The sequence below is a fragment of the Salminus brasiliensis genome, chromosome 16 (genome assembly GCF_030463535.1).
Source record: "Salminus brasiliensis chromosome 16, fSalBra1.hap2, whole genome shotgun sequence".
NCBI lineage: Eukaryota > Metazoa > Chordata > Actinopteri > Characiformes > Bryconidae > Salminus > Salminus brasiliensis.
Window position 1 is genome coordinate 32,093,159 of NC_132893.1, and position 27,765 is coordinate 32,120,923.

At 42.9% G+C, this 27,765-nt stretch overlaps 1 protein-coding gene across 1 annotated transcript in view; it reads left to right on the plus strand.

Annotated features, from left to right (window-relative positions):
* LOC140537085 (probable flavin-containing monoamine oxidase A) overlaps positions 1 to 27,765 on the plus strand; it is an 80,012-nt gene that overhangs the window by 5,620 nt on the left and 46,627 nt on the right. The window contains exons 5-7 of the mRNA XM_072659259.1: positions 676 to 833; positions 3,872 to 3,961; positions 11,800 to 11,884. Of these exons, the coding sequence (XP_072515360.1) occupies positions 676 to 833; positions 3,872 to 3,961; positions 11,800 to 11,884 (333 nt within the window). The remainder of the gene's footprint in view (positions 1 to 675; positions 834 to 3,871; positions 3,962 to 11,799; positions 11,885 to 27,765) is intronic.

A 27,765-nucleotide genomic window follows, 5' to 3' on the forward strand; every position in this document is an offset into this window, starting at 1 on the left:
TATTTGCTTCCCTGATCATTTTAGTCCCGTCTGGATTCACGGCCCTATTTCTCCAGGCAAAAGGTTTTTGGCCGCTGTTAGATGCCGTATTACGTCTCCGAGTTCATGTATCCCAAATCCTCCTCTAGATATCAAAGACTTTCTGAATAGTGAAACAAATATGAAATCAAAATGTGAAAAACTTTACTTTGCAAACTTAAAAAAGAGCCGGTGTCTTTTTACTTCTACTTCTCACATTTTCACCCAATTATCTGAACTTTCTACTCCTACATTTTAAAAATAATTTAATTTTCATTTGTTTACTTTTACTTTTTCTACTTTAAGTAGTTTTGAAACCAGTACTTTTACACTTTTACTTGAGTAAAAAGCTGATGCTACGACTTCTATAGAAGTCTTTTTAAATCCTAGTATCTCCACTTCTACCTGAGTAATGAATGTGAACACTTCTAATACCTTTGTTCAGCAAAGGTGATCATGTGACTATGTAGGTGCTAAACTCACCTCTCCTCATTTTATTGCTGTCTGGAACGTGAGAGTTTTATCGCTGAGGACAAGTGTAAACTTTTTATTATACACATCCCCCTGAGAAACTAATCCAGACTGAATGAGGCTTATGCATGTGTGTGTGTGTGTGTGTGTGTGTGTGTGTGTGTTGTTTCTATACTGCACCTGCAGAGCTGATGGAGGAACTGAGTCTGTGCAGCCGCAGTGTTTTTGGAATGGAGCCTTCCCAGATGTCTTTCCTGTACTTCCTCATGTACTCCGCTGCAGCAGGGGGCGTCATGCGCCTGCTGGAGACCACTCCAGGCTCTGCACAAGAGTACAAGGTCAAGGTAAGAAAGTAAACGATAGATAACAAAGGATGGAGAGGGCAGGATGGACCTTCATAGTAGATGCTGAATAATTCATAGTGGTTACTGAGTAATTAATGGGACGATAGTTACACACTAATTCAGAGTAGATGTTGAATAATTCATAGTGGTTACTGAGTAATTAATAGTACTGTATTTACAAACTAATTCAGAGTAGATGTTGAATAATTCAGAGTAGATGTTGAATAATTCATAGTGGTTACTGAGTAATTAATGGGACTGCAGATACACACTAATTCAGAGTAGATATTAAATAATTCATTGTGGTTACTGAGTAATTAATGGGACAGCAGTTGCACACGCTGAATAATTCATAGTAGTCACTGCAAAATTGAAAGTAGTAACTGAATAATTCATAAGAGTAATTTATGTTACTGAAAAATCTTATGATCATACTGTGTAATTCTCTTTAGTTTGTGAATAATTCATAGAAGTAATTTATTCTATTCATTTTTTGAATAATTTATAGTTGCTACTCCAACCAGCGTTCATAAGATATAGGTGATAATCCAGCAAGCCTGTATGTAGTTAATCAGCCAAGATTTGTCCAGTTTGTCCAGCCAAGTTTGCCCTGGAACTACACAATATGTCATACAGTACCACATAACTCAGTGTTAATGAATAAGGTTAGAGGTGTATCAGTAAGGGGTTAATGTAGAGGTGGATTATCTGCCCATGAATATGCTCACGTAGCATCAGAATACCCCTGCAAAGACAGATAGCGATACAGTAACTATAGAGACAGCAGATAGAGGCTTCAGCAGGGTTCAGCTCAGCTCCTTCCATTGTAACTTCACTCTGGGCTCCCTTATACACTCCCTGTGGTGAGCTTGTTAGGAGTTGTGCAACATTAGATAAGATAAACTATCTGAATAGGGAAGTGTGAGAGGACTGGAGAGGGGCTTATCTGGGCACTGAGACTTGCAAATCAGTTGCTTAGTCCCTCCTCCCTATTCATCACTCTGAGGCGAAGATGGATTACATCATTAAGCAAGGTTCCCATACAGAATAAGAATACAGGTGTGCACATTATACATATATAAAAATACACAGTCATATCAGAATATTATGACCTGTATTAGGTCATTATAGAGGTTCGTTGTACAGGTCGATTGCTCTGTACCCCTCGCTGGACTTGTGATTCCCCTCTATAATCTATGGCCCATAGGGAACCACTGTTATACCACTGGGGACACTCAATGTGCGAGAAGTCCATTCTCTGTACACCTTCCCACAAAGTCCGCAGTTTAGATTCTCAGATGCTACCACCTCTCGCTCACTGTCACAGTCATATAAGGATATTATGTCCACCCCTGGTTTGGAACGAGCTTGGCAAGTGATGCCAAGTCATGGGCAAAGGATTACTAATGTACAAAAGGGCAGGATAATAGGTTATCTGACCTCGCTAATGCCCTTGTCGTTGAATCCAATCAAATCAAATGGACAGTAGAGACAGTTCAGAAGAAACAGTGAATGAGCAGATGTCCCAATACTTTTGTCCATGTAGTGTAACTATATAAGTTAGGCATATTTTTATAGTAGGTACCTGCATATAATGGTAATATGCATATAATAATGCATATAATGTCTGGTATAGTAGGTATATATAATGCTATATGTCCAAAAGTATCCAGACGCCCCTTCCAATCAGGGTGCACCCATTACTGACACAGGTGTTCAGTTGCAGACACCAATCGAATGAAAGCCTCTGGTGCCGCTACACATGAACCTAAGGTTACTGTGCCTAATGCTAAGCAAAGGCCAGATGGGTATACAGCCCTCAGCATTGAGCTGTGGAGAAGTGGAGCTGCATGCTTATGGGATAATCTTTTGGCTAGACACAATCAGATCCTTGCGGCAATGTTTACAAGCCACCTTTGGAATGTGCTGGAATGGGATTTGAGGTCCAGAACTAAGCATCTAACATCAGTACCAGATCTTATTAATGCTCTTGTGGCTGCGCGCAATTACATCTTGAGAGCAATGTTCAAACATCTAGTATAAAGTCTAGATGAGAAGAGTAGAGGCTGTTACTGTTACGAACTCCCAATTGACACGTTGGACGAGCAGGTGTCTAATTTATGTACACTCTTAAAAATAAAGGTTCTGTCAGTGGTTCTTTAAGCAATGCCATAGAAGCACCACTTTTGGTTTCATAAAGAACCACATTTAAGAGATGTGAGAGTGTGAAGAACCTTTTAAAGGTCTAAAGAACCATAACTTGATGTAAACGTTCTTCACTAATCACAATGTTCTTCACACTGGCACATCTCTATTACAAACACAGTTCTTTATGGAACCAAAAGTGGTTCCAAAAGACCCAGGTGATGGTTCTTTAGATCGTTTAAAGGTTCCTCGCCCTCACACATCTCTATTACATGCATGGCCCTTTATTGGACCAAAGGTGGTTCTTCTTAAAGCCTTTAAAAGGTTCTTCACAGTCACATCTCTAATACAAACATAGCTCTTTATGGAGCCAAACCTGGTTCTTCTATGGCAAAGAACCCTTTGTAGCACCCTTATTTAATAAGAGTCAGCATATCTAGAGTACTCTATGTGAAATATGACAATATGCAGGTTCTTATCATTGAAATTCCCAATGATACGCCTGCAGTAGCTATAAGCTCAGCCTGATCTGAGTTCAGCTGAGGCCACTCATGGATCCTCCTTCATTGTAGACCTCCCTGACCTTGAAAGCTCGCATTAAAAGGAGTCCAGTGACAAAGGTGTCAAATGTCAGATACTTTCGAGCGAGATCCTTTTAGGCCTGACAAGCTGGGAAGCCGGCTTAGTCGCGCTAGTTTTCTGCTCCATTAGCATTGCTGAACTTTCTGCTCAAACCTGGCTCTTTTGTGTGGAGGTATAATGTGTTGGTGTTTTTTCTGCAGAGGCAGCTGTAGGCTGTTATGCTGTTCGCTGCTGTGCGGAGGCGTGAGCCCTTATCTGTGTTGCTATGTTTGTATGCAGGTGCTGGGTGTAATGCTGCTTTCTGTCCACAGGGGGGCACTCAGCAGCTGTCCGAGAGGCTGGCGGAGCAGATTGGACAGGAGAATGTGCGTTTGGGCGCTGCTGTGACAGCTATATGGCAGGTAATGGCTTCATTAGAGTGGAGGTGGTCCCACAAACACACATACACATATACACACACACACACACACACACATACACAAAGCTGACTTGATATTTGTATTGTTTCACTCAGGGCTTAACCGCACTAATGTGAAAACTACTGTGTAGTTTTTGTGGCGTGCCACAAGGTTCTATTTTAGGGCTTATGAAAATGAAGTAAATTATAATACTTTCAAGGGTTTAAGGGGTTAAAGAGCTACATAAATCCCAGCTACATGTTCATGTGGGGCCTGTATGGGTAGCCCAACTGGAAAACCAGGACATTTTGTCCTCTGGTTCCACATTGGCCCAACATATGGATGCCCACCAGGTAAAGGGATGGGACCAGGAGGAATTAAACATGGGCCACATCTGGGTTGTACATTGTATATGGGGCCTAGATGGGACCCATGTAAGATTAAGGGTGGCTGTAATGATGATGCCCATTTGGGAAGCTCAACTGGGTCCCAATGAAATGGATATTCACTGTTAAAAGTCTAAGGAACATTTGGAGGTTCTTCAATTTGAAACTGTAGAGGAACCTCTTAAGGTGCTTTGAGGAACCTTCAAGAAAAGTTTTTTAGAAGAAAATGTTTCCTTGAAGGCTCCTCAAAGCACCTTAAGTATAGCCCACGTGGCTGAGATCCCCCAGCAGTTATAAAGACTGCGTTTTTGAAAGAGATTCAGTAAAGGACCAGCTCAAAGCCAATCAGAGCAGAGGTTATTTACATACACTCAAATATGATATGGGTCCCACAAGATGTTGGTAACATTCCCTTGGGATTCTGGTCCATGTTGACAGAGTGCCTCACACAGGTCCTGCAGATCTTTCAGGAGCATCTTCATTCTCTGGATCTCCTGTTCTACCACATCTACTACAAGATGTTCTACTGGATTCAGATCTGGTACCTGGAAAGGCTACTGAAGAACACTGAACCCACTGTGGCTCGTCCATGAAACTAGTTTGAGGCGACTCCTGCTTTGTGATGGTCACAAGCATCATGATGCTGGTAGTAACTGTTAGCTCAACGAAGATAGGTCAGGTCATCAACAATACTCAAATAAGCTGTGGCACTCGAAAAATCATCACACCAGGCCACGTTCCTCCAGTGTTGGGGAGTCTGTTCTAAACCATTGCACCCTCAGCTTTCTGTTCTTGGCTGACAGAAGAGGAACCTCAAATGGTTCTTCTACTGTTGTAGCCCTGTATCCTCCTCAAGGTTGGACGTGTTGTTGCACAACCTGAGAGGCTTTTCTGCTCGCCACTATTGTACAGAGTGGTTCTCTGAGCTACTGTAGACGTTCTGTCAGCTCCAGCTACCAGCCTGATCATTCTCTGTTGACTGTAGTGCTGAAAATCCCAGAAGATCTGCAGTTCTAGTAACTCTCGATTCAACAGTTTGAGCCAGTCTGGCACCAACAATCATGCCACACTCTAAATGTAAAGCTACTGGCTGGCATCTGCATGAGTTTATGCATTGCTCATTAATCAACCTGTTTAACTGTAAGCAGTACATGGAGGCTGGACCATGCTAATGTACCTCCGCTAACGTGTAACATGGGCCTCAGGGGGGTCTCAACTTTTAGACAGAAGAAAAATCTCTTTCAAAAACTGCTGTAGGCCGAATAGGGGGATCTCAGCTATGTGGGCTATCCTTAAGGTGCTTTGAGGAGCCTTCAAGGAAACGTTTTCTTCTAAAAAAACTTTTCTTGAAGGTTCCTCAAAGCACCTTAAGAGGTTCCTCTACAGTTTCAAATTGAAGAACCTCCAAATGTTCCTCATGGAACTGAGACCCAGTTGAGCTTCCCAAATGGGCCTCATCATTACAGCCAACCTTAATCTTAAATGAGTCCCATCTAGGCCTCATATGCAATGTACAACCCAGATGGGGCCCATGTTTAACCCCCACTGGTCCCATCCCTTACGCTGGTGGGCATCCATATGTTGGGCCAATGTGGAACCAGAGGACAAAACATCCTGGTTTTCCAGTTGGGCTACCCATACAGGCCCCACATGGACATGTAGCTGATGAATGCAGCTCCTTAACCTATAGGTTCTTTAAGTAGCATAGCTGCTGTAGCTGTACCTTCTGCCCGAATATACATTCCCCCAAATGCCTGTGTGTTCTCATGCGCTCTTGTTTGTGGGACAAAAAAATATTGTGGCAAAACCACAGCGCTTTCTGATGATTAAACATTTTAATTGGCTAACTCGGAGGCCGCTGTATTACAGCGCACCCGCCGCAGATTTGGTGGCACAAAATCTTTTTGCGAGCTTTTAAATCACGTTAATGAATAGGCCTAAGCCTTGAACGCGCCGAAGCCGCTCTCACTCTCAGCAAGAGAATATCCATTAGACTGCTTAATGGTCTCTGCTGAGTTACATCACCAGCTCCGAGCAGAAAGGCTGAGGTATTTTCCCTTTTCTCTGCCAGACTGAACTCTAACAGGCCATTGTCCTCTTCCATAATAAGCCAGCCGGCAAGTGAGGGCGGCCCTTAGGCACTGACCTGTGACCAGCGTTTCTGGAGGAGTTCTGGGATTGTGTTTGTGAGGGAGCTGTTCTCAAAACAGTGCTGAAATAGCCTGAAGTGACCCTGCACTTCAACTGGGCCTTGACTTAACTGTCATTACATCAGTGTATGTAATAAAAGCTTTCTCTGGTGCAACACATGTGCAGTCATGTGAAAAAGTTAGGACACCCCATGAAAGCCTGTGTCTTTTTACATATATTTAAACATTTGGACAGTTAATCTTCGTTTGAATAGGTTTAGGAGATGGGGGTGATATTAGTCAACCAATAAAATTGAAGAAATGCCTTTAAGAATGTATAAAGTATAATTTATAGAAATGTAATTTTCGTGGGAGGAATAAATTAGGACACCCTATGCCAGAATAACGCCCCCCCCCCTCCCTTTGGCTGAAATAACTTCAGTTAGACATTTCCTATAATAATCTACCAGTCTCTGACATCAGTTTTTCCCACCCCTTAATGCAGAATTCTCTCGGCTGTGTGACCTTCCAGCATTAATTTTTACACAGATGGTCTCACATCTTCCCCAAGCGCCTAGTGGATTCTATGGAGAGCTCTCCAGGCCCTACTGCAGAAAACCACCTCCATGCTTCACAGCTGATATGGGTTCTTGTGCTCAAATGCTGTGTCTGTTTTACATCAAACTTGTCCTCTGGTTCTGTGTCCAAATAATCCAAAAGCACATTGTTCCAGATGTCCCAGTCTTGGTCTCGGTGTTCTCAGAAAAGCTTCAGTCTTGCTCTGATGGAGTTTATTTTGACAGCAAGGATGTCCTCCTCGTACACCTCCCATGTAAATCCAAGAAAATCTGACGGTAGATGCTGTACTTTGACTTCCTGTAGATCCAGTGATGACATTTAAGGATTGCTGGAGACTTTTTTACGCATCTTGTGGTTCTGCTGTTGAACTGAAAATGCATCTACAACCTTCTTTCTGAAGGCCTCAGAGAGCTCTTTGCTTCTTACCGTGGTAATTACACTTACTTTACCAATTAAGAGCAAACCAGACTAAATGTATGAGGATTAAATGAGGCCGGCTCCTCCAGAATCCTCTCTAACCATGTTCCGATCATCTGCAGCTGATGTTCTGCACTTGCTTCTAATTTTGGACAAAATATTACAAAAAATAAACCATTATTTCAGCATATTTTGGCCAAAGAAAGATGATTTTATTGATGATTATTCAATAGATAAACCAAGAGTTAAGTTCATTTCTAATTACTAAATCTAAATATTAAGAAAAATGAACAATATTGAAAATAAAGCCATTTTTCAAAATATTCAGTCCAGATATCGAAGAAAGAAGCCACCTTTCAACATATTTTGGCAAAATAAGGATGATTAATATTGAAAAACAAAACAAAATGAATTGTTTAAAAAATATTCAGTGGTGAAGTCGACACACTGCTGGTAGAAACTGATAAATGACAAATGAAAAGTGATTGGTTCTCCTCTATCTGGTGGGAACGGGCTTCCAGATGAATCTGCTCTGCCTTGTGTTAAGACTCTTTCATGCTTTAATGTTAGAGATGAAACGTGGCAGCAGAGACCAAGGCGTTTCCACTGCTCTCCTTCACAACTAACTAATTTGTTTTAGGTGATGTTAATAAATGCACACAGAAATCTAAATGACTCTTGCAGTTACACTGAAGGTCAAATTTGACTGTGGGGGAGCAAATAGTATAAAGCTCCACTCGTTTCACTGCTCAGGTGCCCATGATGTGCAGTACTGTGAGAAAACATGCAAGCCAATTCACACATGGCCGGATTTACGATGATAATGCAGTGTCGTGGTAACAGTGAAAGGCTGATGAGGATGTGGAGAGTTTTCACTCGACTGATTGTGGGCATGTTTGTGGAAGAGGCTCATTATTAAAGGTTAGTTTTCAAAAAGGAGATTATCTTCCAACCTGGGGGATATGAACGACTGTGAGACCAGCATTACTGATGAACAACTTATGAATCTGGTGATGCTGCAGGCAGGGAGTTAGTGTGCCGCACAGCTCTAGGGGCCCTGGGGTGGTGGGTTTGGACCTTGCTTTGGTCTCAATCATTTGGTCTCAACCAGATAATCAATGTTTTCCCTTCACCTTCCAGTGGTACTAATGTTATGGTCCATTTGCAGAGCCAATAATGGATTCAGGAGAGCGTAATTGGTCTTGCTCACTCTGCCCCTCCCTCGTCACTAAGGGCAATGCTAGCCAATTATAACTAGTTATTTTGCATCTTACTGGCTTACTGGCTAGGTACTGTACATCTCAGACAAGTAATGGCAACATGCTACTAGTAAGAAGGCCGTGGATAAAGGAACAGTATTAGCCGCCATCCTGGAGCCTGAATTCTGTCCCTATATTAGTTCATTTTAATGCAAAACAGTGGGTCACACAGCATCAGAGACCACATAAGCAAGTCTGCTAGAGGTTACTGTACGCCTCCTCACGATTGATTTAGGCATGCAGTTAATACGACGCTAACTGGTTGGTAACTTCCATTACTTGTTAGCTTCATTAGCCTTGTATCTTCTGCCCATTCTATTTGTTGCAAGGTAAACACAGACAGACCGACAGACAGAGAGAGAGAGGCGATCAGGGATCCTCAATTGGGAATGCGGGATCAGTCACTTCACATAATCAGTCCAGCGGCAGTCAGGGGGCTCTGTAAGAACCGTGCAAGAGGCACAGGCTATCACAGAATGGCTATAAGCTAGGCTAAGCACTGTATACATATTATCGCGCATTACATTCACAGTTAACATCAGCAGTGCTTTAGCAGAGTTTTCCCCAGCGCTCTCAGACGTGTTTTGGGGGTCAAGCAGAAACACTCCTCATCGGCTACAGAACAGCGGTAAAGAGACTGCAGGGTGTTTTAGAAACAGCCCCTAGAGACCACTGCCCATCCAAGCATACTAATGCACCTACCACCACTACCTGACTGGTTTCAGAGCAAACTAGCAGTTTGTGTGTGTGTGTGTGTGCCTACAGAAATCTGATATTTTGGCCATATAGGCAGATATACACTATATGGACAAAAGTAATGGGACATTCCTCTGAATCACTGAATTACGGTATGTTAGGAGTGTTTAGAGCCCTGCCCTACTACATTGTTAAAAGAATAAGATCTATGAGATCTTTGGAGGTTCTTGAGTTTGAAACTTCATGTGGAGGAACTGCTTAAGGCTTTAAGAAAAGGTTTTTTAGAAGAAAAACCTCCAGAATTTCCTTAAGGATCTTCTACTTTTAAACGTGTCGATCAGATCCAGTGTGCCCTGTGTTACCACTGAGACTGTGAACACTCAAATGATTATTTTAGTTTAATATTACACTTCATTGCACATATGAATAACATCCAGCGTGGGAAGCACGTCTGCAGCGGATAATTTCATGGTGCACACATGGATTCTGAGGTTTGAGAACAAACTGGCACAGACAAGAATCACCAGCAACGAGGCACTACGTTAAAAATGGCTTTGCTAAATATATACACCTGTGAAAAAATTACAGCACCCAATTATTTTTTAGAAATATTTAGTCCTTCGTTAAGAAATATGGACATATACTATAGGAACAAAAGTATTGGGACACCAACTTATTCATAGTTACATTCAAAATCATGGATATTAAGAATAGCTCATCCTGCTTTAAGTTAAGAAGGCTTTCTAGATATTGGAGGAGCACTGCTGTAAGGATTTGATTGCATTCAGCGACAAGACCGTTGGTCAGGATGTTGGATATTCACCACCCTACCTCATCATCCCCAACCCCCCAACTCATCCCATCCAAACGTACTGGATGGAGCACCAACCATCATTCCAGACAATACAGTTTCACTATATCAGCCCATGCCTGGCATTAGACATATTGCCCATAGGTTTAGGGACTAGACAAACTGTATGTGCATTTGCACATCTGTGTCAGCAATGGGTGCAACTTAAAGAGGCTGAATAATGAATAATGTTGAGGTGGTGTTAAGTGGTTGCTATGGCATCCCATGTGGATTTTATATTGTTACTAAGTGCTTAATAGGTGGTTGCTATGGTGTTGCCTGGTGGTAACTATGATGTTGCTAAATAGTTGCTAATGAATAATGAATAATGTTGAGGTGGTTTTGTTAATTGTTTGCTATGGCATCCCATGTGGTTTCTATGTTGTCGCTAAGTGGTTAATAGGTGGTTGCTATGGTGTTGCCTGATGGTAACTATGATGTTGCTAAATGGTTGCTAATGAATAATGAATAATGTTGAGGAGGTGTTGTTAAGTGGTTGCTATGGCATCCCATGTGGTTTCTATGTTGTCGCTAAGTGGTTAATAGGTGGTTGCCATGGTGTTGCCTGGTGCTAACTATGATGTTGCTAAATGGTTGCTAATGAATAATGAATAATGTTGAGGTGGTGTTGTTAAGTGGTTGCTATGGCATCCCATGTGGTTTCTATGTTGTTGCTAAGTGGTTAATAGGTGGTTGCTATGGTGTTGCCTGGTGCTAACTATGATGTTGCTAAATGGTTGCTAATGAATAATGAATAATGTTGAGGTGGTTTTGTTAAGTGGTTGCTATGGCATCCCATGTGGTTTCTATGTTGTCGCTAAGTGGTTGCTATGGTGTTGCCTAGTGGTCACTATGATGTTGCTAAATGATTGCTAGAATGTTGCTAAAGTGTTGCTGAGTGGTTGATAGGGTGTTGCTTAGGGGTTGATAAGGTATGTCTGATCGCACAGTGAGGCCTGAACATCAGTTCTCAGGGAGAATATGAGCTATGATAATCTGAGGCTCTGGGACCCTCACATGACCAAATTCGGATCAAGGTAATGTCATTCATCGCAGCGATTCCTCAGATGATCATCGTTTGCTTAAATTTACGTCCAAGCTTAGAAAACTCCTCTCTACGACTGGTCAAGATCTGTCTTTCTGATGCATGCAGTTGTCCAGAAGGTCCAACAGTATCCATGATATACTCACAAAAGCCTATCCAGGCATAATTTATCACAATTACAATTACACCTCCTCATATATTTGCCAGCTCCTACTTCGCACTAATGATGTGGGTCAGTTTCCAATCCGTGTGTGAACCGCCAAGACGGGAAGATCTGATCCGAGTGGGAAAAAGACTGGAAAATGAACGTAGCCAAAGAAAGAGGGATTCCTCCACTTCCATTCTCCTTGGAAAGCTTGTCTTGGCTGCAGTGTGTCTCCGGAGGTGTTTGTATTCAAATGCAGTTTTGTGAGTGTGTGTTTTGCATGCCTCACAGAGTTAAGAGTGTGTGTGTGTGTGTGTGTGTGTGTTTCTTTACAGAGTGAAGACAGCGTGGAAGTAAAGACCGCCTCGAGTGCCATCTCCTGCAAGGCCGTCATTGTTACATGCCCCCCTCATATGGCAGGTGAGTGAGAGAGTGTGTGTGTGTGTGTAAGCCTGTTTGATGAGTGAATGCACCTCATAAAACCCCTCTCTGCTGCAATGATGCAGAACACCTGTCAGTCACACAGCCCAAGGCGGTCTCCTGGGTTGTTGAGGCCCCGCCCCCTGAACAGTTGATTGGTTGCTGTAGCGTGGGCGGCAGCTTGAGGTGTGGAAGTGTGGTGGCCGTCCACAGTGTTTTTTTTCTTACTGTTATACCATGTATAGTCATTTTACATATGGATACATATACTTTCCCCCCGTGTGTGTTACTGCCAATAGAATAGGACTCTCTGGAGCAGATAAACATGAACCTATTGGCGTGGGCTAGTAGATATAAATATAGTAGGGGTATAAAGCCCCCCAGCATTGAGCTGTGGAGCATTGTTCTCTGAAATGATGGACGATTGATGCTCCATCCAGTGCTTTTATATGGGACGAGGTGTGTAGTCACGTGTAGTCAACCAAGCAACGTGAGCAGTACAATTGATTTGAGGTCATATATGGTGAATGGTATATTTGTAATTAGTCTATTTTACTATATATATATATATATATAAAAAAAAATATATATATATATATAAAGCAAGATTTGGGCCCTTTAAGACCCATTATTCAGTAACATATGACTGTGAAAGTAATGTGTAAGGCACGTCGTTGTGGGACTGAGAGATTAGAGTGCGGGCCTGCTGCCGGGTCCTTTATAGTTTAAGGGGTTAACGAGGCAGCGTGTGAATTATGCCGAGTGACGGGGCTCTGGGACACGGCCCCTAAATCAGAGGCGAGCTGACGGCTGACAGCGAGCCTTAAAAACCGCAGGCGCTGCCGAGCCTCAGACACCTGTCCAAACGCATTCAGGGATAAATAATGGAGAAAGCGTTGCTCAGAGTCGTCCTCGTGACCCGTCCTCCTTTCAGACACGGCCGTCCCATAAAGTGCCAGCTTTGCCGTCAGTTGTGTGGAAAGCGAACGGAAAGATGCTCTAGCGAACACCACACGGGTGCACAGTGACTCGTGCAAGCGAGTACAAAGAGGCTCCATTCTAAAGAAATACTTTACACAGACACACTCACAAACACACACACACCAGATGTCTTCACCGGCTCCAGGCAGCCGTGCGTTTGTTATGCGCCTCGTCCTTTTGAACCCAGGCAGTTTATTAGCAACGCTGTTTTGTTGATTCGGCTCCATTTCGCTAATTCTTCAGACGAGAACGTCCTCTTTCATCACACCCGTATCTGCACCAGGCCGACTTTCCGTACGTTCCACTTCAGATGTTTCTGAGAGATAATCTTCTTGTTTTCAGCGTTTCCAGCCTGGTGCCGCTACTGGAGGAGGCTCGGCTGTGTCTAGCCTACAGCTAAGGAGGAGACATGCATGGCGGTAATGATATTAGGCCTGTGTTGGAGCTGCACCGCAAAACATACCCAAATTACAGCTCGCTGCTGTTTTCACACACTGAGACTGTCTTTTTTGTTTGTTTTTTGCCCAATTTCCTCCCACCTGCCATGCAGGTCTCCCCCCTAATCTCGCAGTAACTACAAACCTAAGAGGAAGGAGGCTAACACGTGCTTCCTCGCAGACACGTGCTTCCTCGCAGACCTCGCGTCTTCTCCGAAACTGCTGCTCACGTGGCGTCATAGTGAGATAGCACTGAGATAGGGCAGCACTGATTGCCCAATTATGTGTAGCCTACACTGCCTGGAAAGCTGTCTTTGGGGACACCTTGCCTTCTTTGGAAATGAGAAGTCCTGTTTAACTTTGTTTGGGTAAACTCTGTTTATTTAGCATGTAACAGCTCCGTGCTAATCCTTCGCTTCACTCAGCTTTGTGTCATCAAAGTGTCTTCTTTTGTATGAAGAGCAGCTTTTCCAGCTAAATAATGAGCCAGCTTTCCTTTCCAGACAGTTGTTGCCAGCATAGACGCTGATGCTGATGCTAATGCTAATGCTAATGCTCACTCTTTGGCCCAAGGGTGGTTTAAACACCTGGGAAGTGTCACACCAAAGATCCCAAGATCGCACCAACACTCAACCAGTAAATACCAAAGAGCCAAAACATTAGTACTTCTCATTATTATTGTTATTATTATAATTATTATTATTATTATTATTAATAATAATAATAAATGCAACAAGGCACATTATATTGATTATCTCATCGTAAAATAAAGATAAGCTGCCTTTATCTTGGCATAGTTTAATAATGAGATTTTGGTACATGGAAGTGACAAACCGTGAACCTTTAGTCCTTCTAAAGATAATCCAGCAGACCCAAAACAGAGCTGGAAAATGGGCCAATTCCAAAACCCCAAAACTGTTACATCACAGTCTGGACTTGTTATATTTGCACACATAATTTTACATAAAACATATTACATTTTACACCCACTAAAGAAAGTTCTATGGAAGACTTAGTCTTAGCCTTAGGTTTAGGAAATGCCGTAAAGCAGGCTGAAAGCTAGTGCTAGGCTAACCAAAGAAGGGAGGGAGCACCATGGCGGATATCTGCTTGAGGAAGCTGAAGGATAGTGATCTACAGAAGCTGAAGGACAGGGATCTACAGAAGCTGAAGGACAGGGATCTACAGAAGCTGAAGGACAGGGATCTGAGGAACCACAGCCAGGGAAGTGGCTAATTTAGCTGGGCTAGGCTAGACTAGGCTACTGTGAGCCGTTGCGGTGCTGCAAACCAGACGATCTTATCATTTCCTCCCCCACAAGGCCTCCATAAAAGGAATATCAGCGTATTTTATTCTGAAGTAAAATAACAGGGTGGTAAATCGGCTAGCATTTTCACCCCAATCAAATCACATATTTACTATTTATACATCAAACAACCTCTTAAATCCTCAGTAAATGCACTCTATGGCACCGCTAACGCCTAGGATATATGTTTGATGGTAAACTGAATGGTCAGGTCTTATAGCTGATGTGTTCGATGGGGGAGAAATGGGCAGACGTGAAGACCTGAGCCACTTTGACAAGAGCCAAATGGTTTTGGCCAGACAACTGGGTCAGAACAGCTCTTAAATGGCAAGGCTTACAGGGAGCTCCCAGGCGCCTAAGGCTCATCCATGCGAGAGGGCAACGTAGCGCTACCCCATCTGGGCCAACCCAACAGAAGGTGTACTATGGTACAGGTCTCATAAATGTTTAATGATGGTTACATGAGGAATAAGTCACAACACACAGTCCATCACTGACCCCTGTCCATGGTTAAAAGCCTACAATGACCATACGCTATATGTCCAAATGTTTATGGACACCTCTTCTAATGAATGCATTCAGCTACTTTACGTTGCAAGTATTGTTGATATGGATGTGCAAGAGAAGTACTGCCAATAGAATAGGACTCTCTGGAACAGACAAGCACAAACATTTTGGCACCATGCTGCCTAATGGTAGATGTGGGCTAGAGGGGGGTATAGAGCCTCCCAGCATTGAGCCATGGAGCAACTGTGGAAGAACTGTGATGGTGGGGCTTCATCCGGTACTTCTAAATGGGACGAGTTGGGGATGATGATGAAGTGGGGTGGTGATCATCATCCAACGCCTTGACTTTACTAACGCTCTTGTCACTGAATGCAATCAAATTCTCACAGCAATGCTCCTCCAAAATCTAGTAGAAAGCTCTGCTTCTTCCCTGGAAAGTAGAGCCAGTCACTCCACTCCAGGCACTTCTGTAAGTCGCTCTGGAGAAGAGCGTCTGCTCAATGCTGTAGATGTAAATGTAGATGAAGATACTCAATGTTTTTCACTCCACCCGTCAGTGGTGATAATTTTATGGCTGATCGGTGTATATATGACTTCCCTTATTGTCATGATGATTGTCAGTGCATTGATGGCACTAGATGAAGCCTCCGACTAGAAGTTCCACCCTCATTTCGGAGTCTGCGGTCATATTTTCCTGAGTTCCAAATACAAGGGAACACAGCATGAGCCATCATTCCACTTTGTAGCATCTTCCACAAAACATCTCTTGCATCTCTGATGGCCTTTCTGAATTCAGAGCCTCCCAGGTTCCCTACTTTGATCCATTCATCTTTTATAGCGATGAGCATCTGATTCCCTCTCCACCCCCTCTTCTCCATCATTCATGAACTGGGCCTGACTGGGTATTAGTTAAGTCTTCCGCTGTTTACTGAGTGTGTTTTCTCTCTCTGCAGCCAATGAACACTTGTTTTCAGTGTGTGTGTGTGTGTGTGTGTGTGTGTGTTTGTTTCACACACTAAATGTCACACAGTCAATGTTGTTTGAGAACCTGTAATGTTCTCAGATTGCACTCAATGCAATTGATCAGCAAACAGCTGTAGGGAGAACCCTCACGTTCTGCATGTGTCTTCTAGCAAAGGCCTGAAGATGCAGATGTTTGTGCTACAGGAGCTCTCTCTGTGTGTGTAAGTGTGTGTGTATGTATTTGTGTTAGAGTTGGTAGAAAGAGACAGGAGATCTGTGTATGTGTGTGGGCAGCTTCCTCACTGCCTTTGAGGAATGTGTGCCTGTCGAAACCCTGCTGCTGTGATGTGTGTGTGTGTGTGTGTGTGTGGGTGAGCTGCAGTTTCTAGATTTCTGGGTTTGGTGAAGCACATGTGGGTGATTAGGTAGGTTGCTGTATGTGTGTGTGTGTGTGCGTTGGTACAGTATTTGTTTGGGCACTTGACTTGGTTCTGGAGTGTGTGTGTGTGTGTCTGTATCTCTGCCTGAGACTGTGTGTGTATAAGACCTTAAGTGTTGCCTTGGCAAACCAGTGTTTGTTTGTACTCTCACATTGGCTTTGGTGTGTGTGTGAGTGTATGTGTGTGTGTGTATGTGTTATGTCTTGGTGATTTGACCACTTGGCTGTGTGTGTGTGTGTGTATACAGGTGTGTGTACTGACTTGTACTGCTTTGGATTTGTTGAATATCGGCTATTTTAATCCTGATCAGTTGTTCAGAGCGCCATCTATTGTCCTCGAGGCACCATTAACGGACATTATCCCCAGCCGGCTGCAGCAGCAGCAGCAGTGCGGACGTCCTCAGAAGGTAAATAAAGGAGTTGAGCTTCTGCAGCAGTGCGGAGCTATTTTACAGTGGAACCTGAAAACAGACCATAATATAATATTTGACCCTTTATTAAACTCTCACTGAAACGCTTCGTTTTACCAGCGGGAGAACCGGAGAACCGGCACTCGCCTTTCTCTGTTTAAAAACCAGCACTGAAGAACCCATTCAGAACTGAGTGGAGGCTAACGCTAATGCTAACACACACATATGCTATAGAAACCCCAATCACACACACACACAGAGAGCACATTCACCCACTATAAACCAGTTACTACACACCAGTAGACCAACAACAACCACAGATACCAGTCCAGAGTGTGTACCACTACACACACTCTCTCACACACACAGGAGGTGATTAGACTGCAATGTTGTAAAGGAGCTGGGAGCTGATTGGTCAGACTGGATTATAAGATATTAAACACTATAAAACATCATTTTAAGAAAAGTCTCGACTAAACTAAATCAGTCAGTCCAAAAAGGAGTTTTACTGAACCCATTAATCAGCAGCTCGTCTGATCTAAACTGTGGGGCTGAGGGGTTTAAACACTCCAGCAGCACTGCTGTGTCTAATCCACTCGTACCAGCACCCCACAAACACTGCTAACACACCACCACCATGGTGGTGAAAGGAGGGTGAAAGGAGGCCAAGGTGCTCCTATATTATAAATAGAGCTGATTGGTGTATATGATTCAACCTCCTGAAGCTTTGGGTGGGTCTAAAACTCTGACCCCCCAAAAATGAGCTTACAGTTCGTTATGAAACGGTTTGATGGCACACCGTGATCTCCAGTCCTTCCATGATCAGCTCTGATTATTGTGAAGTAGTTCAGTATAGTGACTGTGGGCTCTGTTACGATAGTAGTAGGCCTTTTATTAGGGCACACATTATTGATCATTATACTAATCTATTTGATTAGTCATTGATTCTAACATTACAAAATCAAAGCAGTTGAAACACCACCTTCAGATCAATGCCTCAATGCATTTTACACCCTCAAGCTGCAGCTGGCTGCCAGCCGAGTGCCTCGCCTCGCCTCGCCTCCACTCTGCCCGGCCTCTCGGCTTCGGTGACAGAGCATCGCTAATGACAGCCAGCGAGAGCGGTGGCAATCTGCCCCACTGAAATGCCACTTATAGTTTTTACTTAAGGCCCTGTTTATACTGTAAGAGGACAGGTATGCGGTGCATTAGCATCCATTTCCCTGCCGCAGCCTGTTTTTAATGAGTTTTCGTCACCCGCAGAAGTTTGAGTGGATATCAAATCAATATTAAGCCCAAAAGGCCTTACTCGAATTTATTGGGCCATGTTTCTAGCCGCAGATTAAGCCACGTCCTGGAGACGGGGATTTTTCAGTGGACACGCCACATTGACAGCGCTCCTGTAGTGCACCAATACACTTAACTCTTAGAAGCACGAGTGCCTCTCCAACCGTGTGCGCAAAAGCATAGCAGAGCACATGTTACAGGGCTTAAATCAGACACATGGTCTAATTTTCGGTGGCGCACTGATTAGGGGGATTGTCTGAAAATACACTGAAAAATGGAGATTTAGTTGGAGATAATAATGCTACTGCTGCTGCTTTCACTGGTGGGCTGTCTGCTACTGACTGTTCTTCACCAGCCTCAGACACATAAACACAGTAGGTAGAGCAGCTAGCTAGCGCCCCCTTGTGACCTAGCTAAAATGTTTGGGACCACAGTAAATAAGCATTACAGTTAAATAGACAATGTAATGTCCATACGAATCATTTTTAAGGTTAAGATATTGAGTGTGTGTGTGTGTGTGTGTGAAAGGGGGGGGAGGGGTCTTCAAGCAATGTTAACACATCTACCTATCTATCTATCACTTCTTGCACTTATCTATAGTACTGTAGTATCACTATATTTTACTCAGAATAATAACATAATAAGCAAGTTATATTACCTATATAACCTATATTATATTACCTATAATATATACATACTATATTCCATAATCGATTAGATTATCACTTGTTAAACTACTTTTTTAATGTATAAACAGTAATTAGATTTGACACTGGCAGATCAATATTTCCAATGTTTTGGAACCAAAAAAGCCTTAATATTTGACAATCTCTTTTAAAATACAGGTTATTTTGTTTACCCTTACAGTAATTCTTGTCTTTTAGCTTTAGGCTACAGCCACTTCATCATTTTGAGCTGGCTTTCCAAAAGCACCTTAAATCAATGGTGATTCCTCAAGGGTTGAGCGAGCATGACACAGAACACTCTCTCTTCCAGTTAAAATGGCCTTGCCACTAAGATGCTTTTGGGAAAACGGTCACAAACTGTCCCAGAAATGGGCTTCTACAGGTGCGTTACTACCGTACTGTACAGAGTTACAGGTGTGATATTTTATAGATTCCCTCCTACATTGAGCCTCCACTGGGAAGACCTGAGTTCATCCTACACCCTCTCCTGGATTGTGAGGAGGCTGGATGTACATGCAAGCTTTACTTCACTACAACAAAACACACCAGTGTCTAAAACACTGGAGCAAGAGAGCTAAACCGCAGCCTAGAGACACGCAACAATGAACATGTGGCAGTGATAATGAGAGGGGCGGAGCTAGATACTGATAACACCTCAGCTGTGTCTGAAACTGGGCCATATTCACTATCCACCACATATAATAACCCAAGATCACTATATATAGCGCACTATTATAGGGAAAAGAATTCAACAAGGTAGTGAACAATTTTGGACACGTTACTGAATCAGGATGTTGGCCTTTCTCCGAGAAGCTATGTGTGAATCTTCAAATCAATCAGGGCAAGGAATTATGGGTATTTCATGTTTATTTAGCGTGCATCTTCTGCATATTACATATTACAGGACATTATAGGATTGTTATTGGTGCAAAACCCAAAATTTAGCACTATGTTTTTGGACACTACTACAAAATAGCAGAACACTGCAGTCGCAGTGCACTATGTAGTAAATAGGGCACCGTTTCAGACACAGCTCTGGATACAATAAGAAGAAGGGGACCATGCATACTTTACAAACTAGAATCAGGGCGCCCCCTGCTTTCCCGGCAAGATCCCGCCCTGGGCTACCGCCCATGTTGCTCATACCTCAATCAGCCACTGCTTTTGAGGCCTGTTCCAAAGCACGGGAGAAAGAAGGCTGTGTCTGAACCGGAATAGATTCTGCCTACTCAGGCATTAAACAAAGGCCAAAAGCTATAAGGGGTCTATAGTGCACTACCCCTCTACACCTCCCCAAAAACCCATTTCTCTAAAAGTCATAATGAGGAGAATGTTCTATTAAAATGTTGATGTTAAAAATGTTGGGCTGCACTAGGCTCCTGTTTCAGCGGCAGATCTGCCCATTGAAAATGAAGCATTTCAGTAATATCAGCTCTATTAAAGGAGCGTCTCTGTGCTCTACTGAGCATTAACATGAGCTTCATGGAGGAAAATATGAGGAGTCGTTGTCTAGAAGTTTTGTAAAGCTGCAGAAAGTCAAACTTCAGAGGCGTGTGATCAATAAGCTTTATTGGAATGTAAATGTGGGGCTCAGTCGGGACGTTTCACTGCAGCTCTCTTGAGTCTCTGCCACGGACACAGTCTTCATACTAGACTACAGACGTCTGCTGTGAGCTCGCTGGAGAGTGCCGGGACGTGTGCAGGTGTGATGGATCTCTTATAAACCAATAGGGAGTCAGAATGGTGTCTGTTTATACTTCTCATCCAACCACGATCAGACTCACACTTTCCGGATGGAGAGATTTATCTGGAGAGGGTTTTTTTTTTGAATGATTTCAAACACTGAAATGAAATAGGAGTATCGAGGCTGTTTTTAAAATGTAAGGAGTAGAAAGTTCAGATAATTGGGTGAAAATGTAAGAAGTTTAGATAACCAACATCTCTACTTAAGTAACGTAACAAAGTATTTGTACTTCACTGTGGTCAGTTGGTTAGTGTTCTCCTGCAAGCGTGTTGAGCTTTCCCTCATGCACTTTGCTGGCTTGACATGGCTCAGATGAAGCACATGCTAGCCTGCCTTGTGTGATAGAGGAGTCGTAGATAGTGGGCTACAGTTGGAAACGGCTAAACTGGGGAAAAACAGGGGGAAAAGTCTTTTTAAACTAATATTTGTTTATAAATGAGCGCCGGGAGATCACGTCAAAGGCTGTTAGCATCCTCAGCTATACATTTAAGAGCCCTTAAAAAAACCTCTGGGAGGACTGAGAGTGATTTAAGTGTGGGCGCTTTCTGCATCATTAATTAAGTGGCTATTCTCGCAGTCTCTCGCGTCTTATGTGAGGACTTGTGTTTATTATGTGAGTGGGAAGTGTCTCTCACTCTACCCCCCCCCAAACACACACACACACACGTCCACAATTCTCCAGTGCACCCTACCCCTGTCTACATCCCTAAAGGCAGAGAGCTCGCGAGCAGTCCTGCAGAAAACGTTGATGCTTCTTCTGCTCCATTAGCCTGGAGCGATGCAAGCTCGGCCTGTCCTGCTGCGCACTGTCACCCTGGTAACCTCCATGACGAGGTGCCGACACCCGGGGGAGAACCACACGGGGGAAAATATCACATAGACGTGAATGCAGGCGTGAGGTCATGCCTGTGTCCCTTATGCAGGTGTCGGACAGGCGGTTTCATGGAAGAGGAGGACGGCTCGCTCCCTGCGGTGATGAGACAAGCAGGCGGCCGCTGTCTGTCTGTCGAGGGGGTGAGGGGGCTGGGGGTAGGGTTGAGCGACTGAGAGAGAGAGATCTCCTTACGGTCAATAAGAGCTATGTGTCGGCCATGCTTCACTAACGCTGCCCAAACTAGTGCAGTTACTCAATTTGTCTCAGGCTCTTTAGTCGGCTTGTTAGTCAGCTTTTAGAGTCTAAATGGCCTAAATGGGTTCTATGTTTAAAGGGCCTGTATTACTTAAAAAGGGCCCGTATTATTTATTATGAAATAAATTAATTAATTGAATTTAAACATTACAGGGTCCCGTCTGGTTATTTAGCAATGGTTTCTTACTAGCTAGCATCAGTCAGCCACACTGAGTCTAGCTGCATGTCATTTGCTTCAACAGTCAAGCAGTTGGGGTTGCTAGAACACAACCAATAGGTCGTCCCATCGAAAAATCTGACATATGGTAATAGATTACGATCAGCCATAACATTAGGATTAGTATAAAGTAAAAAACAGTGATTCTCTTCATCCACAGTGGCGGATCTACATATTAGGCAGCAAGTGAACACTCAGTTCTTGAAGGTGATGAAGGTGTTAAAAGCAGGGGAAATGGGAAAGCATAGGAATCTGGAAGCCAAGAACCAAACTGTAGTCATGTCTAGACGACTGAGTCAGAACACCTGTCAGGCAGTTCTCGTGGGGTTTTTGGGTATGCGGTGCTCAGTACCTACCGAAAGTGCTCCAAAGAAGGACAGCCGGTGAACCGGCGACAAGGTCATGGGCACCTGAGGCACACTGACCTCACAAGACAAGACACCCATATCCACCATTAGTGTTGGACACAGATGGAATTTGGCCTCTGCCACACACACACACACACACACACAAACACACACAGTCGCGAGAAAACAAGTGTCTTGCTCAAAGGCCCAACAGTGGCAGTTTGCCAAGCCTGGGTATTGAACCCATAACCCCGTCATCAATACCCCGGTGCCCCAGACAAGGATGGCCTACACAGTGTTAGGCAGGTGGTACTAATGTTGTGGCTGACTGAAAAATGTCACGTTATATATAATATTATATTATATATAAATGATATATATTTTTAATATATAGTACCAGTCAAAAGTTTAGACACACTTTATTAAATGTGTGGTGATCATCATTCAAATGCTAGCGGGGACACTGGGGGGGACACAGGGGGTCAGTAGGCCTAAGTTCTGGGTTGGACAGAAAGGAGGTGATATCTTGGTCTGTTGCTAAATGAGTAAGGCTGTAGATATTAATGTGCATTAACATTAACCTTACACATACACACTACCACAGTCCTTCAAACATGACCTACAGAACCTTTCATGGCACCTTTATTTACAATCATGTTAATATCAGTTTTTCCTTGAACTGGACTTCCAAACCGAGACCTATTAAAGAACCCCTTCTTTTTAAGACTAGGCCACATACGGCCCTCCTATTTTTTTAGATTGTAAGTGATGTCAGAGAATCAGGGAATGATGAATGGTTAATGAACAGTCTTGTCACCGTGTCCCCAGTCAGGTCAGCTTTAACAAATGTGAGTGCTGGAGGCAAGTGTGAGCACCACCTTATTTAAATAAACAAAACACACACAGCAACACGAAAACACCAGCAGTGAAGCATCAGCAGCAGCCAAGGAGCAGGATAAGGAGAAAACAGACCAAAGGCCATTACACGCTGAACACAGCGCAAATAAACAACACGGACATGCCCGATATTCACAGGGCTGGAAAGGTTGTTTTTTCTTTGCTGATACACACACACACACACACACACACACACACACACACACACAAATATGGGCAGATATACACATATATATATATTCAGGTTATGCCACAGTTTGGGGTGCTAGGTCACGACCACTGGGTCATCCCATATGAAAATCTGAAAATCATATAGAGAGGCTGCAGAACTCTCCAACATATACAGTAGTTTATGGACAAAAGTATTGGGACACCTGCTGATCACCCCACCTCATCATCCCCAACTCCCCAACTTATCCCATCCAAAAGTATTAGACAGAGCACCACCCATCATTCCAGAGAACACAGTTCCTCCACTGCTCCACAGCTCAATATTGCGGGAAGGGGGGAGGGGGGGGGGGCTTTATATCCCTCTATAGCCCACGCTTGGCATTAGGCAGCATGGAGCCAGTAGGTTCATCAATGTTGATCTGCTCCAGAGAGTCCTATTCTATTGGCAGTGCTTCTCTACAGGGACTAGACGAGCTGTGTGTGCATTTGCACATCTGTGTCAGCAATGGGTGCAACTTAAAGAAGCTGTATGCAATCATTAGACGAGGTGTCCATAAATATTCGGATATGCTGTATGTGTATGTATCCTAACCAGTGGTTGTGTGTGAGGGTTCAGATTTATTTATTGATGTCTGAATACATAGAGCTCAGTGCTCAAAGACTTCAGAAACCCGACAAGACACTTAGACACATACACACAGACTAACAAGAGAACGAGTCAGAGAGAGAGAGAGAGAGAGAGAGAGAGAAAGAGAGAAGGGAGAGAAAAGGCTTGAGAGATAGATCGATAGAGAGGGAGAGAGAATAGAGGGATAATAAAGAATAGGAGAGATGTGGAAGAGAGCAAGATAGAGAGACAGAGAGATAAATTGAGAGAGAGACAAAGAGAGAGAGAGAGTGATGGTATGGAAATGCAATGCTAAACAGCGCTGCATGTACAATTAGCAAGCCAAATCATTTGTTCTCATTCCTGACAGAAGAATGTAATCAGAATATCTGCCTGATTGCCTCCGCTTCATGAAGCTCGCGCTCGCCCTTCACGCCTCCCTCATGGCGAGCGACGCTCGTGTTGTTTGAGCGGCTTTGAAATGTCAGGGCTGGAGTGAAAATTAGCATTAACCGCAATTACAGCCCCTCACCGCCTCACCCCACCCCAGCATGCTAAATGCACATGCACTCATTTCTCTGGATCTTCTTTAAGTGTAGAATAGAGGGTTGCAGTGACATTTTCCACTTAGCGTTCTTTCACATCACTGCGTCCATAGAATAATATTAATAATATTAATAATAATAATACTAATAATAATAATGTGTCCATTACTCCATTACTAATGATTACTGCTATGTACAACTATAGCCTGTTTGTTTACAGTAGATACTAGTGCTGTTGTCGAGACCACCTTTTAGCACGTAGTGTTGTAATAATTGCCCGATAATTTAATTGTACCCAAAAATTTGTAAAAATTGTGCAATTAACCAATGAGCTTGCCATAAATTTGCCAATACTGTTATGCAGGGTATTCACTGATCCCGTAATCCCATTCTTACCAATAAGATAATACCATATTACATTTTTGGGTTTTAACACTTGAGTGATACACACTTTGTTGAGTCTGATAATATGACTAGTTGAAATCCAAGTTCAAATAAGAGAGAGAGACTGAATCAAGACTGAGTCCAAATAAGAGCGAGACTTAATCTAGACCGAGTCAAGACAAGCTAAATGGAAGCAAGACCGAAACAAGATTGACTCAAGTGAGTGAGACTAAATCAAGACTGAAACAAGACTGGGTTCAAATAAGAGTGACACTAAATCAAGACAGAATCAAGACTGGGTTCAAGACAGAATCAAGACTGGGTTTAAACAAGAGCTAAATTAATCCTTGTCAATACTGACTCCAAATAAGAGTGAGACTGAAACAAGACTGATTTAAGACTGGGTTCAAATAAGAGTGAGACTAAATCAAGACTTAATCAAGACTGGGTTCAAATAAGAGTGAGACTAAATCAAGACTGAATCCAGACTGGGTTCAAATAAGAGTGACACTAAATCAAGACTTAATCAAGACTGGGTTCAAATAAGAGTGAGACTAAATCAAGACTGAATCCAGACTGGGTTCAAATAAGAGTGAGACTAAATCAAGACTGAATCCAGACTGGGTTCAAATAAGAGTGACACTAAATCAAGACTTAATCAAGACTGGGTTCAAATAAGAGTGAGACTAAATCAAGAGGGAAACAAGACTGGGTCCAAATAAGAGTAAGACCAAATCAAGACTGGGTCCAAATAAGAGTGACACTAAATCAAGACTGATTTAAGACTGGGTTCAAATAAGAGTGTGACTAAATCAAGACTGAATCAAGACTGGGTTCAAATAAGAGTGACACTAAATCAAGACAGAATCAAGACTGGGTTCAAATGAGAGTGAGAGTAAATCAAGACTGATTTAAGACTGGGTTCAAATAAGAGTGACACTAAATCAAGACAGAATCAAGACTGGGTTCAAATAAGAGTGGGACTAAATCAAGACTGAATCAAGACTGGGTCCAAATAAGAGTAAGACCAAATCAAGACTGAATCAAGACTGGGTCCAAATAAGAGTGACACTAAATCAAGACTGATTTAATACTGGGTTCAAATAAGAGTGAGACTAAATCAAGACTGAATCAAGACTGAGTTCAAATAAGAGTGACACTAAATCAAGACTGATTTAAGACTGGGTTCAAATAAGAGTGAGACTAAATCAAGACTGAATCAAGACTGGGTCCAAATAAGAGTGACACTAAATCAAGACTGATTTAAGACTGGGTTCAAATAAGAGTGAGACTAAATCAAGACTGAGTTCAAATAAGTGTGAGACTAAATCAAGACTGGGTCCAAGTAAGAGTGAGACTAAATCAAGACTGAATCAAGACTGGGATCAAATAAGAGTGAGACCAAATCAAGACTGAATCAAGACTGGGTTTAAATAAGAGTGACACTAAATCAAGACTGAATCCAAATAAGAGTGAGACTAAATCAAGACTGAATCCAGACTGGGTTCAAATAAGAGTGAGACTAAATCAACACTGGGTCCAAGTAGGACTGAGACTAAATCAAGACTGAATCAAGACTGGGTTCAAATAAGAGTGAGACTAAATCAAGACTGAATCAAGACTGGGTTCAAATAAGAGTGAGACTAAATCAAGACTGAATCAAGACTGGGTTCAAATAAGAGTGAGACTAAATCAAGACTGAATCAAGACTGGGTTCAAATAAGAGTGAGACCAAATCAAGACTGAATCAAGACTGGGTTTTAATAAGAGCCAAATAAATCCTCAGTACTGATTTCAAATAAGAACAAGACTAAATCACAACTGAGGCAAAAATGGAAGCAAGATAAAATCAAGGCTGGATCCAAATGAGAGCGACTCTAAATCCAGACTGAATCAAGTCCACTGAGGCACAATGGACTCAGTCTTTTGTACTCAGTCTTTACAGAATCTAGATTCAGTCTCGCTCTAATTTGGACTCTGTCTTGACTCAGTCTTGTTTCAATCCTGTTATGAGAGTGAGTGGGAGCAAGACTGAATCAAGACCGAGTCAAAACTGAGCCCAAATGAAAGCCTGACAGAATCAAGGCCAACTCCAAATGAGATCAAGTTCGAGTCACAACTGAACCCAAATAAGAGTTAGAGCAAATCAACACTGAGGCAAACAGGAAGCGAGACCGAAACGACACTGAGTCAAGACCAAGTCCAAAAGAAAAGAAGACTGAATCAAGACCGAGCCCCAATGAGAGCGACAGTAAGTCAGGACAGAGTCCAAATGAGAGAAGGACTGAGTAAAGGTCGAGTCCAGAAGAGCAAGGCCACGTTACTGCGATCATCCTGGACCCGGACATTGGTTTTGTTCCATCGGTTCTTTGATTCGGCTTGGTTCTACATACAACCACTGCATTTACTAAAGAGCCCCTGCAGAACCCACTTTGTAAGAGAGTAGATAATCTTTTATCTCCCTGGAGAACCTGTTTCACAGGCAGAACCCAATTACCTGATTTAACGACCTCTTAGGAGTCATAAGTGAAGCCTTGGGAGTTCTGCTGTATGCTGTTATGCAGTGCACAACAGTGTTTAACTGCAGCATTAAGCTCTACGCTTTGCACCACACAGCCTGTTTATTTACAGTAGATACGGTAGAGATACGGAGAAGACCTCCCAGCTGTCTGAATCAATGAATCCTCAGACGTTAGTTAGTGAGCTATTGAGGTAGACCCTTAGTTATTGCAGTTGTTGTGCTACATATTCAACACACCATATTACCATAATTATTTACATCTAGTTACATAATTGCAGTGTAGGTTACATCATCAAATTCAAA